General features: G+C 38.7%; 1 protein-coding gene across 2 annotated transcripts in view; it reads right to left on the minus strand.

Annotated features, from left to right (window-relative positions):
- The window catches only part of MRPS27 (mitochondrial ribosomal protein S27), a 93955-nt gene that overhangs the window by 55829 nt on the left and 16568 nt on the right, over nt 1–21558 (minus strand). For both annotated transcript variants that reach the window (XM_030322699.1, XM_030322707.1), the window contains exon 4: nt 19354–19412. In XM_030322699.1, the coding sequence (XP_030178559.1) occupies nt 19354–19412 (59 nt within the window). The remainder of the gene's footprint in view (nt 1–19353; nt 19413–21558) is intronic.

The following is a 21558-nucleotide window of genomic DNA, read 5'->3' on the forward strand; positions in this document are numbered from 1 at the left end:
AGGCAAATGAGGGATTATTCAAAAAATGGCATTAGGATAACTGTGTAGCCATTTTTAAAAAATGTGGGTATATGTATGTATGAATCTGTACTTCATATAATTAAACCAAAATAAACTACAGGTCAATTGTATATTTACATGTTAAAAATGAAAGCATACATTCACCAAAAGAAAATAGGGGGAAATTTCTTGGGATGGAGAATGTCATTCTTAGTTTGATGTGAAAGCCATAAAAGAAAAGCCTGATAAATTCAATCACATTTTTTAAAAAAGTCTACACAGCAAAAACTATCATAAAGCAAAATAATTTACAAAAAACAAAAAAAGAAATGAGAAAAATAAAAATATTCATCATTCAAAGCTATTCCCTAAACATTGAGAGGTCCTACAAACTAATAAAAGACCAACGATGCAGTCAAAAGACAGGATAAAAGATAAGAAAGTTCAAAGAAATATGAATGATCGTTAAGCATGTAAGAGTATGTCAACATCACCAATAAGGAAAAATGCAAACTAAAATTATATTGAGAAGATCCAAGTCTGTTCAAAAATATGAACCCTTAATTAAAATGATCTTTAGGGGCGCCTGGGTGGCGCAGTCGGTTAAGCGTCCGACTTCAGCCAGGTCACGATCTCGCGGTCCGTGAGTTCGAGCCCCGCGTCAGGCTCTGGGCTGATGGCTCGGAGCCTGGAGCCTGTTTCCGATGCTGTGTCTCCCTCTCTCTCTGCCCCTCCCCCGTTCATGCTCTGTCTCTCTCTGTCCCAAAAATAAAATAAAAAAAAAACGTTGAAAAAAAATGATCTTTAAAAGAAAACTCCAGGTCCATTCAGGTGACTTCACTAATGAATGCTATCACATATTAAAGAAATAATATAAATCTTACACCAAATTTTAGAAAATGAAAGCAGAGAACACTTATCAGTATATTTTATGACATCACATAATCCTAATGCCAAAACCTCACAAGGATATTATAAGCAAAAAAATTTAGAGGCCAGTATTATCAGCAACACAGACACAAGTATCTCTGACAAATATTAGCAAATTTACTTTAAGAATACTTCTGAACAATACATTCTTGAGAATTCATCCCAAGAATGCAAGGCAGGGTTAACATCTGAAAACCAAAGTAATTCACTATTCTAACAGAATGGAGGAGTAAACCCATATGATCATCTTTATCTTTGAAGAAACAATATTTAACAGAATTCAGCATCCAATTATGATAAAAACTGTCAGGAAACTAGGACTAAAAGTGAACTTCCTCAAACTGATAAAGGGCAACTATGAAAAACCCACAACTAACATCATTCCTAAAGGTGTGATATTAAATACTTCCTGCCAAGACTGGGAACAAAAAGCAAGGATACCTGCCTCCACTACTTTTATTCAACATTGTGTTGGAGGTCCTAGCTAGTGCAATAAGGCAAGAAAAAGAAACTGAAAGGGCTAAAATTTGGAAAGATATAAATGTATTTCTATTCATAAACAACATGACTGGATATGTAGAAAACACTAAGGAATCTACTACTAGGATTAATGAGTATGTTTATCAAGCTCTCAGGATATAAGGTCATGAGACAAAAATCAACTATTTCTAGAAGGAAAAATTTGGAAAACAAAATTCAGAAAAATAACTTCACTTACAGTAACATCAAAATCTGTAAAATAGTTAGAAATAAATTTAACAAAAGACTTGCAAGGTCTCTACAATGAAATTTATAAAGCATTGCTGAGAGAAATAAGATCTTAAAAAAAAAAAAGAGTTAAACCGTGTCCATGGGTTGGAAGATTCAATATTTTATGATGTCATATAAGGTCCCAATTAAGATGCCAATTCTTCTTAAATTGATCTATAGATTTAACAAAATTCCAACTGGAATCCAGGTAGGCCTATTTAAGAAAAATTGACCACCCAATTCCAAAATGTTTATGGGAAGGTAAAGGAACTAAAATAACCAGAATAATATTAAAAAATAACAAAGCTGAAGGACTTACACTATCTGGTTTCAAGACTTACAGTAGTAAGATATTGCAGTAAGATATTGCAGTAAGATAGACAGATGAATGGAAAACAGTACAGAAAGCAGAAACATCCATAAAGAAAAAAAAAAAAGAATACCCACACTCATACCATATTCAAGAATTGGTTTGATATGTAAAATGAAATTGAGACATAAAATCTAAAATTTTGACACTTTAAAGAAGAAAATAGAAGAATATCTATGACTAAGGAGTAGGCATAACTACTTAGGACACAGAAAACAATAACCATAAAGTAAAAGACTGCTAAATTAGATTTCATCAAAATAAAAATTCTGCTCATCAAATCATGTCATTAAGAAAACAAATAGAAAAGCCTTATATACTGGGAGAGAATATTTGCAAAACAGATAGATGACAAAAGATACTGAGAATCAGATTTTTCACTGCCGGAAGAGAATTACAAAATTAGAGAAGGGACAAGTCCACAAGGAAACTTGAAGTGTTAGACTGGAATTGGAAACATCAGGAAGAAGAGATAGTTTAAAGATATATATATTTTTTATATATAATATAAACATAATACATATAAAAATATATCCACATGAATGGATACATTGATATGCTAGCTCTGTCCACTGAGAAAGTCTGGGAAACATAATAACTCAGTAGCAATCAGCACTTCCTATAAGCAGATTTTGACTTCTGAATGCCATTCTCCCTCTAAAAAGAACTGGGGCTCTTTAGAAAAATGGCTGGTTCCAAGGCTGGGGCAGGTATGGTGTAAGATGACATTAAAAGATGTTTTGTCTAGAAAAGTAAAAAATGCTCAAGGAAGGACAGAACATATCAAAACAATGCAAGAAGCAGGGTTTCCTACTCACCATATAGGGGACATTTTGAGTCTCAAAATAAGTAATGGATTATAACTTAGAGAATAAAATCAAGTCATGACATCTGGGAGATACCACCTTAATAAGGTGATCAAACTTAACATCACCAATACTGTAATGAATGATCAATACACATTGCCTGGTAAAATACATTGAGAACACAACATCACTTCTGTGGTACTCCTGTCCACAAATGCCTTCCTTCCTAGGAAATACCATAACTGCATAACTGAAATATCATAGAAACCTGTGTGACATTCTACAGTAAAACTGGCCTGTACTCTTAAAAAACGTCAAGGTTAGGAAACACACATGCACACACACATTAAAGTTGAGGAAGTGTTTCAAATTAAAGGAGACTGAAAAGATATATGATAACTAAATATAAAGTACAACCCCAGTTTGGATTCTGGGCTAGGACCCATAAAGAACATTAATGAGGCAACTGACAAAATTTGAATAGGGACTATATACTAGATCACACTCTTGTAGTCCTGCTAAATGTTCTGATTTTAATCATTGCATAGTAGTTATATAGGAGAAATGCCTAAGTAAAAGGTCAACTTATCAGTATTAATAAATAATATCTGTGTAAATTGGGTATCTATCAGTTAAAAAGGTCATCTTTCTTCTTCTGGGGCCTAGGTTAAAAAAAAAAAACACATGCCAGCCATTTGCTATGGTCCAGCATTTGTTACAGGGCTGATGAAATTTATACCTATGCCCCTCATGGGATACAAAATAGCCATGCAACTGATTGTCCCCCCTCAAGCTCCAAGTTGCAAAATCAGATAGCTCAGCAGTTAGTTTATATGTTAGTCTTTACTTCTTTCCCAACAAAACAAAACAGTAAGGATGGACGAAATGACATACAGGGATTTTTCTCTGAAAATTTTAAGGACAGGAGAAAATGAGGGTGTAGATCAAAGGTTGGCAAACAAGGGTCTATGGACCACATCTGGTCTGCAGCCTATTTCTGTACAGGCTCTGGGCTAAAAAGAGTTTTTACATTTTTAAAGGACTGTATACAGAAAAGAGCCATATGAGGCCCACGATTGTTATCCTTAGAAAGTGGGTAGTTACTTGGGGCGCCTGGGTGGCTCAGTCAGTTGAGCGACTGACTTCGGCTCAGGTCATGATCTCACGGTTTGTGAGTTTGAGCCCCGCGTTGGGGTCTGTGCTGACAGTTCGGAGCCTGGAGCCTGCTTCAGATTCTCTCTCTCTCTCTCTCTCTCTCTCTCTCTCTCTCTCTCTCTCTCTCTCGATCTCTCTCTGCCCCTCCCCCACTCATGCCCTGTCTCTGTGTCAGAAATAAACATTAAAAAAAAAAAATTAAAAAGAAAGAAAGTGGGTAGTTACCTCACCCAAACACGTATATTACCCTATCTTTCTGGGCAAGGTAGACTCTGCTCCAAGGTGGGCCAGTCCTATCTCAAGATTTTTCAAGCAGGAAGTAAGAAGGAATTATCCTCAAATCTATTCAAATAAATTTCTTAACAAATGTAAAAATGGTTATTTTTCTGTGTGGTGGGAGAAGAGTTTAAATGCAGCTGAAGCCTCCTAATATACATCTCCTGATCCTATTCCTATCACATTGTCCTTCTTCACAGGTAAATGATATCCTCAACTCTTTTTCATTCTAAAGCGTTTTCACACTCTTACATTTTCTTTTTTTTTTTTTTTTTTTTTTTTAATTTTTTTTTTTTTTTCAACGTTTATTTATTTTTGGGACAGAGAGAGACAGAGCATGAACGGGGGAGGGGCAGAGAGAGAGGGAGACACAGCATCGGAAGCAGGCTCCAGGCTCTGAGCCATCAGCCCAGAGCCCGACGCGGGGCTCGAACTCACGGACCGCGAGATCGTGACCTGGCTGAAGTCGGACGCTTAACCGACTGCGCCACCCAGGCGCCCCGACACTCTTACATTTTCTACATGCATCCATATAAACATATAAGCCAGGGCATTGCTTTGCATGTTTTCAAACTACCTAAATGTTACGCTGTATGATTCTTTTTTTTTTTTTTAATGTTTATTTTTGAGAGAGAGCATGAGCGGGGGGGGGGGGGCGCAGAGAGAGAGCGAGAGACAAGGATCTGAAGGGGCTCCATGCTGACAGCAGAGAGAGCCAGATGCAGGGCTAGAACTCAAACCATGAAATCATGATCTGAGCCGAAGTCAGACGCTTAACCGACTTAACCGAAGCACCCAGGTGCCCCTGTATGAATGATTATTCACCATGCTTTTTTCCACTCATTACATTTTTGAGAGAGCCAAGCTGAGATGTACTGCTTTAGTTCATTCTTTCTCAATGCTGGATGGCATTCCATTGTACAAGTCTATCATGGTAGTTTCCATATGTGTATAGATGCATCTCTGGGCTCTCTCCATTTAGTTCCAAAAGTCTAAGACAACATCTCATTTTTAGTTACCATAGCTTTCGAAGTCTTGTTATCTAGTAGACCAATCATTTTAGTCTTTTTGAAAATATCTTAGTTATTCTTAGCCCTTTACTCTTTCATTTGCATTTCAGGATCATCTTTTCAGGTTCCACAAAAAATTTTGCTGAGATTTTGGTTGGAACTGCATTAGCTTATAGAAGAAATCTGAGAGTTAGTGTCAACTAGTTTAAAACAAATTAAATGAAAAGATGTAGTTGAAAGCCTGGAGGGAAATACACTAAAAACAAAGTGATTTTTCTTTTGTAAGTTGCAGCCCAATTTTCCAAAACACAATAGGCCACACAAATAGGAATTCTGAATTTCTACATCGGGGATGGGGGGGGAACAGTAAAATAAAATAAATGGGAATGTTGACAGCATTAAAGATCTTCAGACATTCTGAGCTGCTCCTGTATACTCCAAACATCAGAGCTAACATCACTGGAAGCAGTCCCTCAATTTCTATCTCAACTCTTTAAATGTTCTGTCACGCTCCCAGCCCTCAGAGGAGACCTCTCCTTTCAGTTCCAATGTGCACTGTGATCATTGATTCAATAACATCTTATCGGACATCAGTTTTGGTGCAGGTTGTCCCTAAATGGCAACTGATCACTTCTGGGCTTCTCTCCCTTCTCCACAGATGAGAAGTAGATGACTTTCTGCTGCCCCCTTCTGGTTTTTGACCGCTGTAAGCTTAGCAATAAGGGTAGATACATAGGACCTTCAATTAGTTGTCTCTTAGGGTCAGAGAGTGTCTCCCCAAATTGTGATATCCTTTCCATCTGAGTGTTAAACTAGGAGTATTCATAAGCATCTATTTCTCCCTATCCCTGAGTCCTGATACTCTGCACCTTGATGCCTTAGGTGAGGGTAGTGACAATAGTGAAGGACTACTTAGCAACTGAAATTAGAGTTCAAAATGTTTTCCCTAAGGAGAGAGATTTGGGGAAGAAATAGTCCTTGCTCTTCAAGATGTTACAGTGCATCATGGACAATATTAAGGCTAAAACTTACTGAGCACCGACCTACTCGGTCCCAAGACTGTTCTAAGGATCTACTCTAAAGTACGAGAATTATTTTAATCCCTATTTTGATGAGGAAACTGAGGGACTGAGACTATAAGTGACTAAATCAAACAGCTAAGAGATGGCACATCTGGGATTCAAATCTAACCAGATTGGCTCCAGAGGCCATGCTCTTTTCCTTTATTTATTTAAAAAATTTTTTTAATGTTTATTTTTGAGAGAGACAGAACATGAGTGGGGGAGGGGCAGAGAGAGAGGGAGACACAGAATTTGAAGCAGGCTCCAGGCTCTGATCTGTCAGCACAGAGTCCAACGTGGGGCTCAAACTCATGGACTGTGAGATCATGACCTGAGCGGAAGTCGGACGGTCAACCAACTGAGCCACCCAGGCGCCCCTCCTTTTTTTTTTTTTTAACGTTTATTTATTTTTGAGAGAGGGACAGAGTGCGAGAGGGGGAGGGGCAGAGAGAGAGGGAGACACAGAATCCAAAGCAGGATCCAGCCTCTGAGCTGGCAGCACAGAGCCTGATGCGGGCTCAACCTCATGAACTGTGAGGTCATGACCTGAGCTGAAGCCTGATGCTTAACTGACTGAGCCACCCAGGCACCCCATTCATGTTCTTATCTACTATACTATACTACTCCTCAAGTAAAGAAAAAATAAGAAATACATATTTCTGACTAGTCAAAAAATAAATAAATAAATAAACCAACTAAGCACCCCTGAGTAGATAAAAGAAAATTCTCTGGAAGAGGGTCAGAGAGATCATATTCAAATGGTGAAAATCAGGGCAAATTTATGGATGTAGCAGTATTTGGTTGGGACAGGCCTTAAAAGAAAGGCTGCATTTTATCAGAAGGAGATGGGGAGAGGCCAAAGAGAAGAAAACATGTGGTGCACTCAGAGAATAGCAGTCCATTTCTGGTTGGAGTGTGAAAGCTTTGTGAAAGTGTGCCATCCATGTTAAGAGATAGTACCTGCTATTATCTCAGAAAATGGAGGGCTATAACAAGCTGTGTGTGTGTGTGTGTGTGTGTGTGTGTGTGCGTGTGTGTGTGTATACATACACACATATATATATCAAAACTCTGCATGGCTTTCATCAATGAAGACAAATGGCCAATCTGCATCTCAGCTCTTGGTACATCCAACACACGGCCATCTAATAGCCAGTGTGTCATAAATATACTGATTATGTGCTATACTGGCCTAGAGTTGGACAACCTGGTTTTATGTCCCAGCCTTGCCCATTACTAGCTATGAAATGTGGTACACCATGGGTCTTAAAATCAGCATTGCTATTAAAAAGAAGAACAGAATAGATCTCAAAATATAAAGTCTGTATGGTAAAAACAAACATAACTAGAAATCTATCAAGAAAATCATTACAGCATGGGCACCAAAGAGAATTCACATCAATTACTTCTAGTTCCTCAAGTGTCGCCTAGACACATGGCATCTGAAAATACTTCGGAATTTACTTGCCAGTGGCCTCAAAACTCATGATGAAATCAGTTCTCACAAAGGTCTTCTTGAAACTTCTGTGTAACTACTATCTTTCCCTTAAATACCATACCAGCTCCTGAGAAAATTTCTTAATTATCTCTAAATCAAACTGCCTTACATGCAAAATCCTGCTGAAGACTCTAAGCATAAGACATTACAGTTATGTCTTTCTGTCCTATAGCTATAATTTCTGCTACCTTGATAATGACTTTGCAGTTATGAAAACAGCCAAGAAAATGATTTTCTCTTTTTCTGATCAAAGGACTTTATGCTCTGGAAAAAAACAACTTGGGATATATCTTTTTATATGAAACTACATAACTTTTTTTAGGCTTAATCCACAGAGGGTTCAGCAGCTATCAAAATAGATCTATTTTGCTTTTAAATTCCATGTATATGCAAAGCATCAAGAAGAGGTGCTTTGTGGGCCCTCCAGAGAAAGATAATAGGAAAGTATCAAAAACATACAAAAAACTGGCTTCCTGGAAAATAAGAGTGAATACCCAACTTCTTATACCAAGAGATTTACTAAAAGTATTTACAAAGAAGATAGCAAATGAAGAATGTCACCCAAATCCAAAAGAAATTAAGAGATCCCCTTACACTTTCTGTTGTTTATCTATATTCACTAGTTTTTCTATAGATATTTATAGTTAATGTGGCTGAAAATTCAACTCCACTATTTAAGTAAAGTCCTGGGTAAGAAACTAAACAAAAACCAGAATCTCAGGCCTTCAAAGTCTGAGGTTTCTGGTGATAAGGTCTAGCTTCTAGATCAATGGGATTGAGAAACACAGAATTTTAGATATGCATGGTGACTTGGGAAGCATCCAAGATCATTTGCTCATCCAGAAAGCTAATCTCCAGAGAGTTCATTAACTGGCTCCAAGTTACAGATCAAAGTGGAAACTAAATTGGTCCTAAAATCCATGTCACCCATTTCCTGCCATCCTGATTCCTTCAGGGTCTTTACACTTTTTTTTTTCATAATTATGCATTTTTTTTAGTTGTATCTCTGTATATGCTAGTTTTTTTCTGAGTTTAATTAGTTTTATGTTACTCTGTTATAAGGTATTCAAGTATTCACTGAGTCTTTATGTTCTGCTTTATTCCTTAGGCTGCCTTAGGACAAAGAACTGGCACTATGAGATACGTTGGTCTAACTGATGAGCCTGTGAATTGGAAGTGAGGCCTTCATCTGTAGCCAGTGCTTGGATTTGTTACGTGGCTTGTAAGAGATTGCTTAGCCTGCCTGCCCAAGTCTCAATTTCATAGACTCTGAAAGTTAACAGGACTTGAGAGAATGCCTACTCCAAAATTTCCCAGCTGGCACAAGGACATCAGGAAGACCCCAACATAGGTATGTTTTCCAGCTGTTCTTTCTCCAAAAGTCTGTGACTAGTTCCTCTGAAACAGTTCAAATGTGGTTGGTAGATATAAGACGTGATACAGCAAACTCAGAAATCTGTACATGTACAGTAAAAACACCAAAGAAAAACCTACCATCTTGCTGTCTTGCTGTCTAAATCTGCTTCCGGTTCAATACTTCCATCAATGGACTAGCCATTTTCTCATTTACCTGAAGTTCCATTTTCACCTCATTTTTGATCCTTGTTTTGTATCATCACATTCAACCTGTCACTAATCCTGTTGATCGATTTTTTTCCTTCCTATGTGCAAAACATTTCTCTCTTCATTTCCATTGTCAACTACCACACAACAGGCCTTTTATCACCTTATGCAGACAATTAATTTCCCTTCGACACTTATCCCTTTCAATCTAAAATTTACTGTTATTAATATTCCTGAAATACCTTTATTATGATACATACTTCTCAAGAATCTACTGAGGGACACCTGGGTGGCTCAATCAGGTAAACATTCGACTTCGGCCCAGGTCATGATCTCGAGGGTCATGAGTTCGAGCCCTGCGTCGTACTCTGTGGTGACAGCTCAGACCCTGGAGCCTGCTTTAGATTCTGCGTCTTACCCCCACCCCCGCCCCCAGTCTCTCTGTTCCTCCCCCACTTGCACTCTGTCTCTCTCTCTCTCTCTCTCTCTCTCTCAAAAATAAATAAAGATTTTTTAAAAATTTAAAAAAAGAATCTACTGATAACTATGTTGAGGATCTTTTTAAAATTTTTCTTTGAATAATATATATCCATGGTATGAAATTCAGAAGGTACAAGAGAGAATTCAGTCAGTAGTCAACCCAGGTCTTTAAAAAAAAAAACAAAAAAAACACCCAGGACTGTTCCCCCAAAGAAACCAGTATTACCAGTTTTTGTGGGTATATATATGCCATTCCAGAGACAGTCTATGCATATAAACACATATACACACATATGTATCAAAGTACATATACACATATTACATTTACATAGAATCCATGATGGTAATGTAATAAAAAAAGTCTATACTTTTTTTCACTGAATGCGTTTTATAACTTGTTCCATCGGAAATATGAATAAAGTTTTCATTCTTTTCATTGCCCTGTATTGTACTGTTAATAATTAATCATGCCCCTGTAGATCAACATAATCTTTTACTTTTTGTAATGGATATTATTTCATAGGTGTGTGTGTGTGTGCATTATGTGTGTGAGAACACACCCTAAAACTGATATGGGATGCAAAGGACCTGAACCAGCCAAAATGATTCTGGAAAAGAACCGAGTTGGAGGGCTTAGAATAGCTAATTTTAAGACTTATTATAAAACTAAAGGCATCAAGACAGTGTGGTACTGGCATCAAGATAGCAATGGAACAGAGGTCAATGGAACAAAACAGTACTGAAGTAGACTCACACATATACAAACAACTGATTTTCCACAGAAACTCAGAGGTAATTCAGTTCAGAAAGAATAGACTTTTCAACAAACGGTGCCGATACAACCAGGTATTCTTATGCCAAAGAATTACCTTGGATTCTTACCTCACACCGTATACAACACATAACCCAGAATGGATCACAGTCCAAACTATGAGGCCTAAAGCTAGGAACTTAAAGGAAACACAGGAGAAAAATCTTTATGCTGTTGGGCTAGGCAAAAACTTCTCCACTGGTGGCAAAAGCACAATCCATAAAAGAAAAGAACTGACAAACTGGACTTCCATCAAAACTAAAAACTGCCCTCTGAAAATCACTGTTAAGTGAGCAAAAAAACACAACTATGAGATAAAGAATTCTCAACACCCACTAATAAAAACGCAAGCAATCCAATAAAAAGAAAAATAGGAAAAGGAGTTGAACAGTCACGTTACCAAAGGAGACGTAGACACAGCAGAAACACACATGAAAAGATGTTCTACATCATGAGTCATTTAGGCAAAAATAAATTAAGACCACAATGAGATACCACTAAACCCTATTAATAAGGCTAAACGTGTTGGCAACAATGTGGAGGATCTGGAACTGCTGTTGGGATGGTAAGACAGTAAAACCACTTTGAAAAACAGTTCGGAAAATGTCTACCTACCATATGCTCCACCCATTCCACTCCCAGGTATTTACCACAAAGAAATGAAGGCATCGGTCCCTACAAAGCTTCGTACATAGATGTTTGCAGCTGCCTGGACTGTTATGGACTCCTAGGATGAGAGCCTCCAGGGGACTCATCACTCCGGAAAAATAAAGTACCTATCTAAGGTATCAGATCCCGCTGGGAAAGCTAGGTAGCATGTGTGGACAAAAGCCAGGAAAATACCCTTGAAGGTCACCCCTCTGGTATGATGAGGCCCCCAGGCTGCAGTGAGACTGGTCAGGAGTTAAGTGCACAGTCTAAAGGAGCTGGGGACACAGTTCTCACCCTAACTCCCAGCACACTGCTCCAGCGGGTCTTTGGCAAGGTGCAGACAGTGCCCCTGACAATCAATGGACTATTCTCTATTGCAGAGCCAGTAACAGTAAGAAACTGTCTCCTAGGCCTGTGGTAAGGATTAGCAAATAGGAAGTAAATAAAGCACTTGGCAATATTAAAGAATGGAAGTGTTTTTTAAAAATGCTGTTACAAGTCATTTCCCTCCTCTTGGGCTCTTACTCGTTTCTTAATAACGTTGAAACATAATGACACCTGGCAACAGGCTAACAGAAAAATCTCTGATTTCCTTTCATTGCTGTAATACACAATCTCCATGCCTGCAAAGGAAAATTACTACTGCTTAAGCTCCTCATCAGCTCCCACCTTCCCCTCTTTCGACAGACAGACACAGATTCTTACAACATGGGCCTAGGGTAGTGCGCTCACCTTCCAAGGAGCCACAGGGATATTTTTGTTTATTGAAAGAATGGAGCTATTTTGGACCGTCCTTTTTTAGACTGGCTGCCAACCTGGGACCTGGAGACATGCAGGCTGCCATCTGCCTCACCCCAGCTGTTGCTGACCTGCCATCCGTCCCCAACCACGGATGCCTGCTATCTGCCAGGTCAGTTAAGCAACTCAGGAGAGATGCTTGAGGCTAAGGTACGGTGTGGATGAACGTGTTGGCAGCACACAGCCTGCCACACTCACTACCTTGACTTCCGCTCATTAATGGGTGGCAGGTCACTTCCCATGACAATACGGAGCTGTATTCTGAGGACAAAAACCTTCTCATGCAGCTCTGTGACAATCTCTTCTTATTATAAGGCAATGAATTCAGTATTCCCCACATTTTTGCTAAAACCAAGACTATTTTTAAAAAATGTTACATTCTTAAAATAGAGAGAATATGTTATGTACATCAGAAATTTCTATCACTTAGCCTTCAAGAATGATAATTGTGCTGCAGATTAAATTATCAGTTCTGATTACTGACACTCTGACAGTAAAAGGAACAAGTTTAATTTTATGCATGCTAAACTGCCATGGTCTCAAAAGTACCGGAAAGTCTAAATAAGACTTTAAAGATGTAATTTGCAAACATCCTTGGTGAAGAGGAAGATACACGTGGAAAGAAGGAGTTTTTATGGCTTGACTTTGCATTCAATTAATTCAGTAATCAAATACCAACACAGGAATTGTTAAAGCTTGTTAGAACCATGAAAACAATGGCTTTTACTGATGCCACAATTTTACCGATGACATACAGTTTTATCTCCTGAAAATGGAGATTAGAGCCTGCCTCGGGGATCACGTGTATATATGTGGGCAGCACACATGGACTTGGGGAGTCCTGAGCTCAGAACTATTGACAAGGTAGCCTGAGAAAGAGACGCTTTTCACCAACTGATAAAGGAAAACTGTAGGTAAGCTCACTATAACAGACTTCAAGTTGACAGATTTTAAAAGGGATCTCTTGTGGAGAAAAGGCTAAGACCACAGCCTCTAGAAACCAAGTACCATCAACAACCCAGAGACTACACAAAATATAACACATTTCCTCCTATCTCTTAATTTTAATTTTCTCCTGCTTTACCATGCTCTATACTCTGGTCTCTATGGAATTCCTTCTGTCTCAGTTTCCTTGAAAAAAAAAGCATACTGGGACCCTTACTGATAATATCTTCCACTGTGCAAACACTGCTGTTTTCATAGTACTGTCCCTCTGTTTACATTACATCCTTTTGGCTTCCCTTCTCTGCCTGGGTTAGACAGCCGCTTACGTGCATACCATCTATGTTGGCTGCTCTCAGGGAATCTCTATGCCTTAGTCTCGGCATCAGTAAAATAAAGATGCAAATCTAATTCTTAGGAATGTTGTAAGTTTATAGTAAAACAAAGACAGAAAGACATTTTTCTTCCAACGCCAAAGAGAGGGTACATGGGTAGGAAACAGAAATTAATCCTATGCCCAAGGGAAAAATATTTTGCTCAACTCCTTTTCACACTAACACAGGGCATATAAAACTCTTTTTTAGCAAATATAGAGCATAACTGAGCTGTCAACTTCTTATGCCTAGCAGTCAGATGCCCTGTGAAGGGCCCTTTCCTCTCAGCAGCCATTGGTTGCACAGTTACTTTTCTCCTCAGTGCCTTAACACCTCTGCTTACTGCTAAGCAGCATCATGGCTTCTCCCTCACCAAGCCCAGAGAACGGATGGGTGGCGATACCAAAACCGGGCAGAAGTGTATCCTGCTCAACCCCGCCCCTGCAATGATCTCCTGCCTACAGCATCTCTGGCCAGTCTGCATCTCTTCACTTTCCCCACATCTTCTTCAAGTTCTGTGGAGAAGCTTATGAGACTGGCTGTATTTAAGCTTTCATGTGGAACACAGCACACCTATAAACCATATGTTCGTCTTACTCTATAAAGTCTAAACTAAAATAAGAAAAGAAAGCCTTCTTTGTAAGAAGGAAAAAACAAAGACCTAGAAAATTTCAAAAGGCCTGGAGGAAACCTAAGCAAAGGACTTTTCAAACACAATCTCATAGCAGGGTTCTTGACATTTCTTTGTGGCATGAATTCTCCGGCAGTCTGATGAAGCTCATAAACTCCTTCTCAGAATGATGTTTTAAATGCATAAAATAAAAGCACACAGGATCACAAAGGAAACCAGTTACAGTGAAATACAATTATCAAAATATTGAAAAAATCCTTAAGATGTGGGAACATGTGCTTCTGTATTAATGCACGAATTAACACTATCTAGCAGTAGTTTAATTCCAAATGCAGTGTTTATGTATTATTTTTTTTTTTTTTTTTTGAGAAAGAGAGAGAGAATGAGTAGGGGGAGGGCAGAGAAAGAGGGAGACACAGACTTTGAAGCAGGCTCCAGGCTCTCAACTGTCAGCACAGAGCCCAAAGCGAGGCTCAAACTCACGAACCACGAGATGACGACCGGAGCCAAATAAGCCACCCAGGGCCCCCCCAAATTTAATTTCTAAGCAGTGATGAGCATAATTTGTCAAGAGATCTGCAACAAACGTGTGAGATTTGAAAAATCTGCTTTTATTAGTGAGAAAGACACAGATGTTGCTTATAATACTGTGATCTGTTGCAAATATTCATAATTGAAGGAAATGCTAAATATTGAGAGTTTAGTGAAAATACATAGTTTTATTCTCATTGAAGTTCATAGACCTCTCTACATTCTCTCCGCAGACCCCAACATATACATGAAGCAGTTGGAGGAACAGCTTCCCTGGCTTAAACAGAAGCAGAAACAGAAGCAGAGGGCTGGTGGCAGCATTGCCTGGCTTCTCTGTCACTGCCTTTTCCTCCCCAGCCCACAGCCCTGAGGCCCCTGTAAGCAATCAGCTCCAAGGCTTGTTGGAAGCAGCTTGAAAAGCACTCACAAAGAAGGTACTATTCGGCCTGTTGAGAGTACGAGTGCAATAGCACGCCTATGCCTATTTTCCCACTCTCCCAGCTGTATCTATACATATGGTGTGAACAGAGTATGTGGGGGATCGGGTTCTTCTTACCTCATTTTCTTTTCACTTTTTTATTCTCCTATTTTAATCTTGTTTCCTTTATTTTGTTATAGCCCACCAGTTCTTAGCATGCCTTCTCTTGTTTCTTACTGACGGATTTTGTTTATTGTACGTCAGTTCAGCGCTTGTGCTGTTGTACTCATTTTTACTCTTGGTTTTATTTTCCCATTAGATGTGTAGAATATTATCAGGGACTCTTTTTCTTGTCAACCTATATAGTGTCTGGTATTAACTGCTTTAATCACCTTTAGTTCACATTATTCCTTTGTTTTAAGCATCACTGCCCTTTCCTCGTTTTTGATTTTGATTTTGTTTGTTCGTTGTTGTTGTTTAATGAATGGTAGGGGGAAAAGCTGATCATCAGGTTGCAGTCCCCCAGGGGTCAAATAGGGGTGTTTGGATATTCTTTTCCCTCATACTCTCTCAAACGCAGCCTTTCTAACTCTCCTTAAAAGACCCTGGGAATCTCAATCTTGAAGCCTCTGAACTTTTAAACCTGTGTCCCTCAGGAGAGTCAAAGGCTAAAATTCTCTCCTGGGAGGATAGAATGGTAACAAGCCGGCCTGTGCCAGCAGCACCCTGAACTGCTGGAACTTGTGCACCTGAGTCAACGTCAGATCCTCAGTCAGCCCTCCACTGGTCATGCAAGGTTCCAAACTTCTCTGGCTCTAATACTGCTTACATCATCAGTGGGGAGACCGATCACTAGAAGATGGGAGAACGCAGCAGTCAGGCTCTGCTTGCTGAGCCTGACCCGCACAGGCTGAGGCAGAGAAAGAGTTGAGCCAATGACAGAAGTGGCAGCCCAAAGTCCTGTTGTGGGCCCTACCCTCAAAGATGGTACTGCCTGGGGAGTGAGAAATCCTCCCAAGAAGCTGTCAGTTATTTGGGATTAAGAAATGGCTTCATTTCCTTATTCTAGACTGGTGATCATAAACTTCTCTAAGATGTCTAAAGTCATCCCATGTGGGGATGCCGGGCATCACAACCACTACATGCTGAAGACCTAACTGGTGGCAATACCACAGGCCCTTGGTGTCTTTTGGATCGACATTCCTGACTTCAATTAATGCAGAGAAACCTTGAGAGTTCATTACTTGTAACTTCTAATTTTGCTGAGGCACAACCTTTATATATTCTCTAATGCTGGAAAGCAGGAATGAGACATTTACCTAATGAGTGAATGTAGCCAATCTCCATTATCTACATCTTGATGCAGTTTTTTGGGGTTATACCTAGTCCCCATACACATATAACAGTAATTTCATGAAGTCACAAAAATGTTTATTTCTTTAAAAAAAAAAAAAAAAAGGCTGAGAAAAAGAGAGCCAATTTTCTTGGCAATGGAAGGGAGGAGAAACAACAGAAATAAAGCGATGTCATTGTTAGAACAATAGTTTTTTTTTTTTTTTTATTGAAGTAGAGTTGACATTCAATATATTAGAACCTCAGTTTTGATTAAGCAAAGGATGGGATGTCAAATTAAACAGTGACTCATCTTAAGATGGGTAAGAGTCTTCTATATAACCTATATGGAAACAGGAGAGAGTTTAGGAAACTTTCAGTAAGAGTCTAGGCCTAACAAAACTGACATCATGAGAGGAATCATGATGGTCTTAAAGGCGGGACTTAAATTTCTCAGTTAAACTTTAACGTATGAGGAATGGGACAGTCTTTAACTTGGTCTCTATACTCCAGCACCTTGGACACAGCCTAGGCATGTAACAGGTGCTCAGTAAACACTTGCTGAATGTTGAATCACTGAAATCAATTATACACTACAGAGGTACTTGTAAATTTGGGTTGTATTTCTTCCAAAATCATGGCACTGTGTCCCACAGGACAGAATTCTAAGAAATAATTTCTCTGTAGACATTGGAACTATTTTCTGCATTTTGCCATCAACAAAGCAAAAGAACAAGAACTGGGAAGATGGTGGCCTGAATACACTTTCCACCGCAGGCAAAAATAACTATCAAAGGAGCCCTATGGTGCCAAAGAACCACTAAAAAAGGCAGGGCTTACTCTCATTAAAGAATACATTTATATTTAGGAGAGCACTTGCAATTATGATTTCAGGACTAGAATTTAAAATTATGAAATGATTAAAAGCAATCTTAAATTTAAAATAAATGCTTTTAAGGGCGCCTGGGTAGCCCACTCGGTTGAATGTCTGACTCTTGGTTCCAGCTCAAGTCATGATCTCACTGTTCATGGGTTCGAGCCCTATATCAGGCTCTGAACTGGCAGCATGGAGCCTGCTTGGGATTCTCTCTGTCCCTCCCCAGCTACCACGTGCACACACTCTCTCTCTCTCTCAAAAATAAACTTCTAAATAAGTATATTTCAGGTGTGAAATCTAATGTACTTAAGATTTACATTTGTACACAAAACACCAAAAAGGTGGCAGAATTTACCCAATTCAGAAAGAAAGAAAAAAAAAAAAAGGCTCATTACTATGTAGCAAAATCATGTAAAAGAAAATTGAATACATTTTCATTAATACAAAGAAAGCTTTAAAAAATGTACCTAGGGGATACCTGCATGGCTCAGTTGGTTGAGTGTCTTACTTTGGCTCAGGTCATGATCTCAGGCTCATGAGTTCAAGCCACGCATCCAGTTTGTTGCTATCATTGTGGAACCCGCTTGGGAGCCTCTGTCCCCCTCTCTGCCTGCCCCTCTCCCACTTATGCTCTCTCTCAAAAATAAAATAAACATTAAAAGAAATAATAAAAAATACCCAGATGGAAAAAATAAAAAACTCTCTTAATCAAAACAAAGGACAAATGGCAAATTCTACTGTAATGCTTACTAAGAACATTTTTTTAATTAACTTATATATTTTGAGAGAGAGAAAGTGCAAGCTAGGGAGGGGTAGAGAGAGAGGGAGAGAGAGAGAATCTCACACAAGCTCCACTTTGTTAGCACGTAGCCAGATGTGGGGCTCGAACTCATAAACCATGCGATCATGACCTGAGCTGAAATCAAGAGTCAGGTGCTTAATCAACTGAGCCACCCAGGCACCCCAAAACATTTTAAGCGTCAATTTGAATCTATGTATGAAACCCAGGAATTGGAACAAATCATAAATCACATTTTTTAAATCACAACAAGGAATCACAATAAAAAGTTGTAAGGTATCATTTTGATCTGATAGATGAAACTATAAGAAAAAAATCAGAATTTATTTGACCAGTCCCTTATTTAACAAGCTTTAGGTTATTCACATCTTTTGCTACCACAGATGGTGCTATAGTGAACAAGCTTCTTTTTCTTTGTACACACAGGTGAGTGTGTCTGTAGTTCACAGTAGGATTGTTCACAGCTGTGGGCAAGTATGAAGCAAATGTGGTAATGTCCGTAAAGTTTTATAATATAGTGTTAATTAAAAATAGGTGCTGAATAGTGGATATAGACTGTACTTCCATCTGAATAAGAAAGGGAGAGAAGAGATATATAAAATTGTTCACCTATCAGACTGACAAAAAATCTCAAAGTGTGAAAACACCTGTTGGCCAACCTGTAAAAACAGGCCTTTCTACTCCAGTGCTGGCAGTAATGTCAGCTGGTGAAATCTCAATAGAAAGCAATTTGGCAGCAGCTATTATAATTACAAATGTATACACTTATGAGGATTATGTGTAAAATTACATGTGTACTTGGGGCGCCTGGGTGGCGCAGTCGGTTGGGCGTCCGACTTCAGCCAGGTCACGATCTCGCAGTCCGTGAGTTCGAGCCCCGCGTCAGGCTCTGGGCTGATGGCTCGGAGCCTGGAGCCTGCTTCCGATTCTGTGTCTCCCTCTCTCTCTGCCCCTCCCCCGTTCATGCTCTGTCTCTCTCTGTCCCAAAAATAAATAAACGTTGAAAAAAAAAAAATTTAAAAATAAAATTACATGTGTACAGGGTTGTTAATTACTCTACTACACCTACTACAAAGAGACAGAGCAAACAACCTAAAGTCCTATAATAGAGAACTGGTTTAAATAATACATTCACAATACGGAATATGATGCATATAAAAAATGAGGAAGCTGTCTATATAGTGATATGGAAATATCTCCAAAACACAAACTTAAAAAGGTGCTAAACATTATGCATAATACCTACCACCCTTTGTGAGAGAATATAGTCAGATCAAATGGAAAACTTACTTGTAAAGGTAATACTCTGCATGGTCTATCTCTTCTCTAGATGAAATGTTGTCCACAAACTGAAAGACAGAAAAAAAAAAAACTTTGAATACAGATTATGCTATATATTGGACCTGATTCACACAATGACCTTAAAAAAGATAGGACATCCAGGGGCACCTGGGTGGCTCAACTGAGTAAGCATCCAACTTAAGCTCAGGTTATTATCTCATGGTTTGTGAGTTCGAGCCCCGTGTCGGACTCTGTGCTGACAGCTCATAGCTTGGAGCCTGCTTTGGATTCTGTGTTTCCCCTCTCTCTCTGCCCCTCCCCAGCTCATGCTCACTTGCTCTCTCTCTCTCAAAAATAAATAAACTTAAAAATTTTTTTTTTAAAAGATAGGACATCCATTTTATTCGAACACTGTTCCCATGGTACGGCTCCATTCTTGAAACCCTTTTGTGCTAATGCAAAGAACACACAAAGCCTTCTGTTTTTCTGTGTGTAGATCAACCTTGATAAGAAAAACTGTTTGAAAACCAAACATGAAACTTGCCCAGTACGAGAGAGCTCCTCCTACTATGTTTATAATTAGTTATCAATATTTCCCTTTGATATTTTCTCTATGTTCCAAACTCCAAACATGAGAACAGGTAGGTGAAAGGAGAAAGACTCTAATGGCTGAAAAAATATGGCCCAAGAGATGAAAATCTAAATTTAGAAAATGGAGCCTTACGACCATTTTTCCTACTCTGACCCTGCTATGAACCAGTCAACCTGTGATCCTTCCACCAACAAAGTCTTCCTTTGAACCATAAAATCCTTGTGTATGCTCCTAACTCCAAAGTAAAGAAACAAACAAAAATAATTATTCCAAGGATGTATTCTATCCTATAGGAGACACAGGCAAAAAGGATGGAGTAGGACAAAATGCATGTTGTGCCTAAAATTGAAACTTTATGAAGAAAAAGAGCAAAAGCGGAGAGGCTTTCTAAAAATGTCTAGGACTTAGGGATTTTATTTAGAAATCTCATTAAGGAGCAGATAAAACACAATTCAAACACAGGACTTAAAGTTGAGAACTCATTCTCCTGAGTGAGTGTTTGCTGTGTGGCAAAGACAGATGGTACAGCCACTCCGGAACTTAGCTGGTCCATCTGCATTAAAAGAATAAGGGCACCTACACTGAAGAGTGTGAGACTCCAGTGAGAAAATGTACGTGAAGCTCTTTAAGCTCTCAAGTGCTGCTTAAACAAGTATCAGGTATTATGGCATACAGAAATCTTATCCATCATGTAAGAGATGAGCAATGGCTTTTCAGTCCCCCTCTGAAAATTGAGGCTACACAATTTAGGTTATGACCTAGTTAAAACTGCTTCCCTACTAAAAGGAAAATATCAAGAGGCAGAAAGAAAAGACTGAGACTAAAAAGGATAAGGGTTTCTTTACTTTTCCTCACGTAAATTTAAAAACATCCTGAATTTTATGGTGCCATTAATTTCTACAAAGAATTTTCACAATTAAGATCTCATTTTAGCATACCAGCCCTGTGGGGAGATACTACTGATCCCACAGTGGAAATGAGGAAATTGAGAGGGGCTCAATTGCCTAATGTCACAAAATGAATTCATGATAAAGAAAAGATCAGATCTACTTGAGGGAGGCAACAGAGAAAGACTTTGATGTCACAGAGATTTGGGTTTGAAGCTCAATTTTTCTATTTGTGAACTGTGTGTACCTGAGTAAGTTATCAACCAGTCTGAGTCTTACATATAAAATGCAGTTAACAGTGCTTATCTCATACGGCCATTATATGAATTAATAGAGGTAATGTACATTAAGAAGCTAGTACAATAGCTGGTATAGAAAGTGTTCAGTAACAGTTACTATCAATTACCATTCCTGATTTTCAGCCTAATATTATCCTCTGCTCCACTGCACTGCAGTATTAAACAGTAATATCCATTCTTTTATAGACTTTCTCAAATATCAAAATCACTTCCAATATTAACAAGTGAAATACTACAACTTTGAAGGGTGTATCAACATAAAAAAATCATAGTATCATAGAACAGAATATCATATCCTAGAAAAATTCAAATCAGATACACAACAATGATCACTGACATCAGAGTCTGGTAAATTTATTACTTTTTATTTCAGTTATAGAAATTTGCTACTTTACCACAAAATATCTATTAGTAACTACAAAAACATACCCTACTA

Source organism: Lynx canadensis, chromosome A1 (genome assembly GCF_007474595.2).
Source record: "Lynx canadensis isolate LIC74 chromosome A1, mLynCan4.pri.v2, whole genome shotgun sequence".
Classification (NCBI taxonomy): Eukaryota; Metazoa; Chordata; class Mammalia; order Carnivora; family Felidae; genus Lynx; species Lynx canadensis.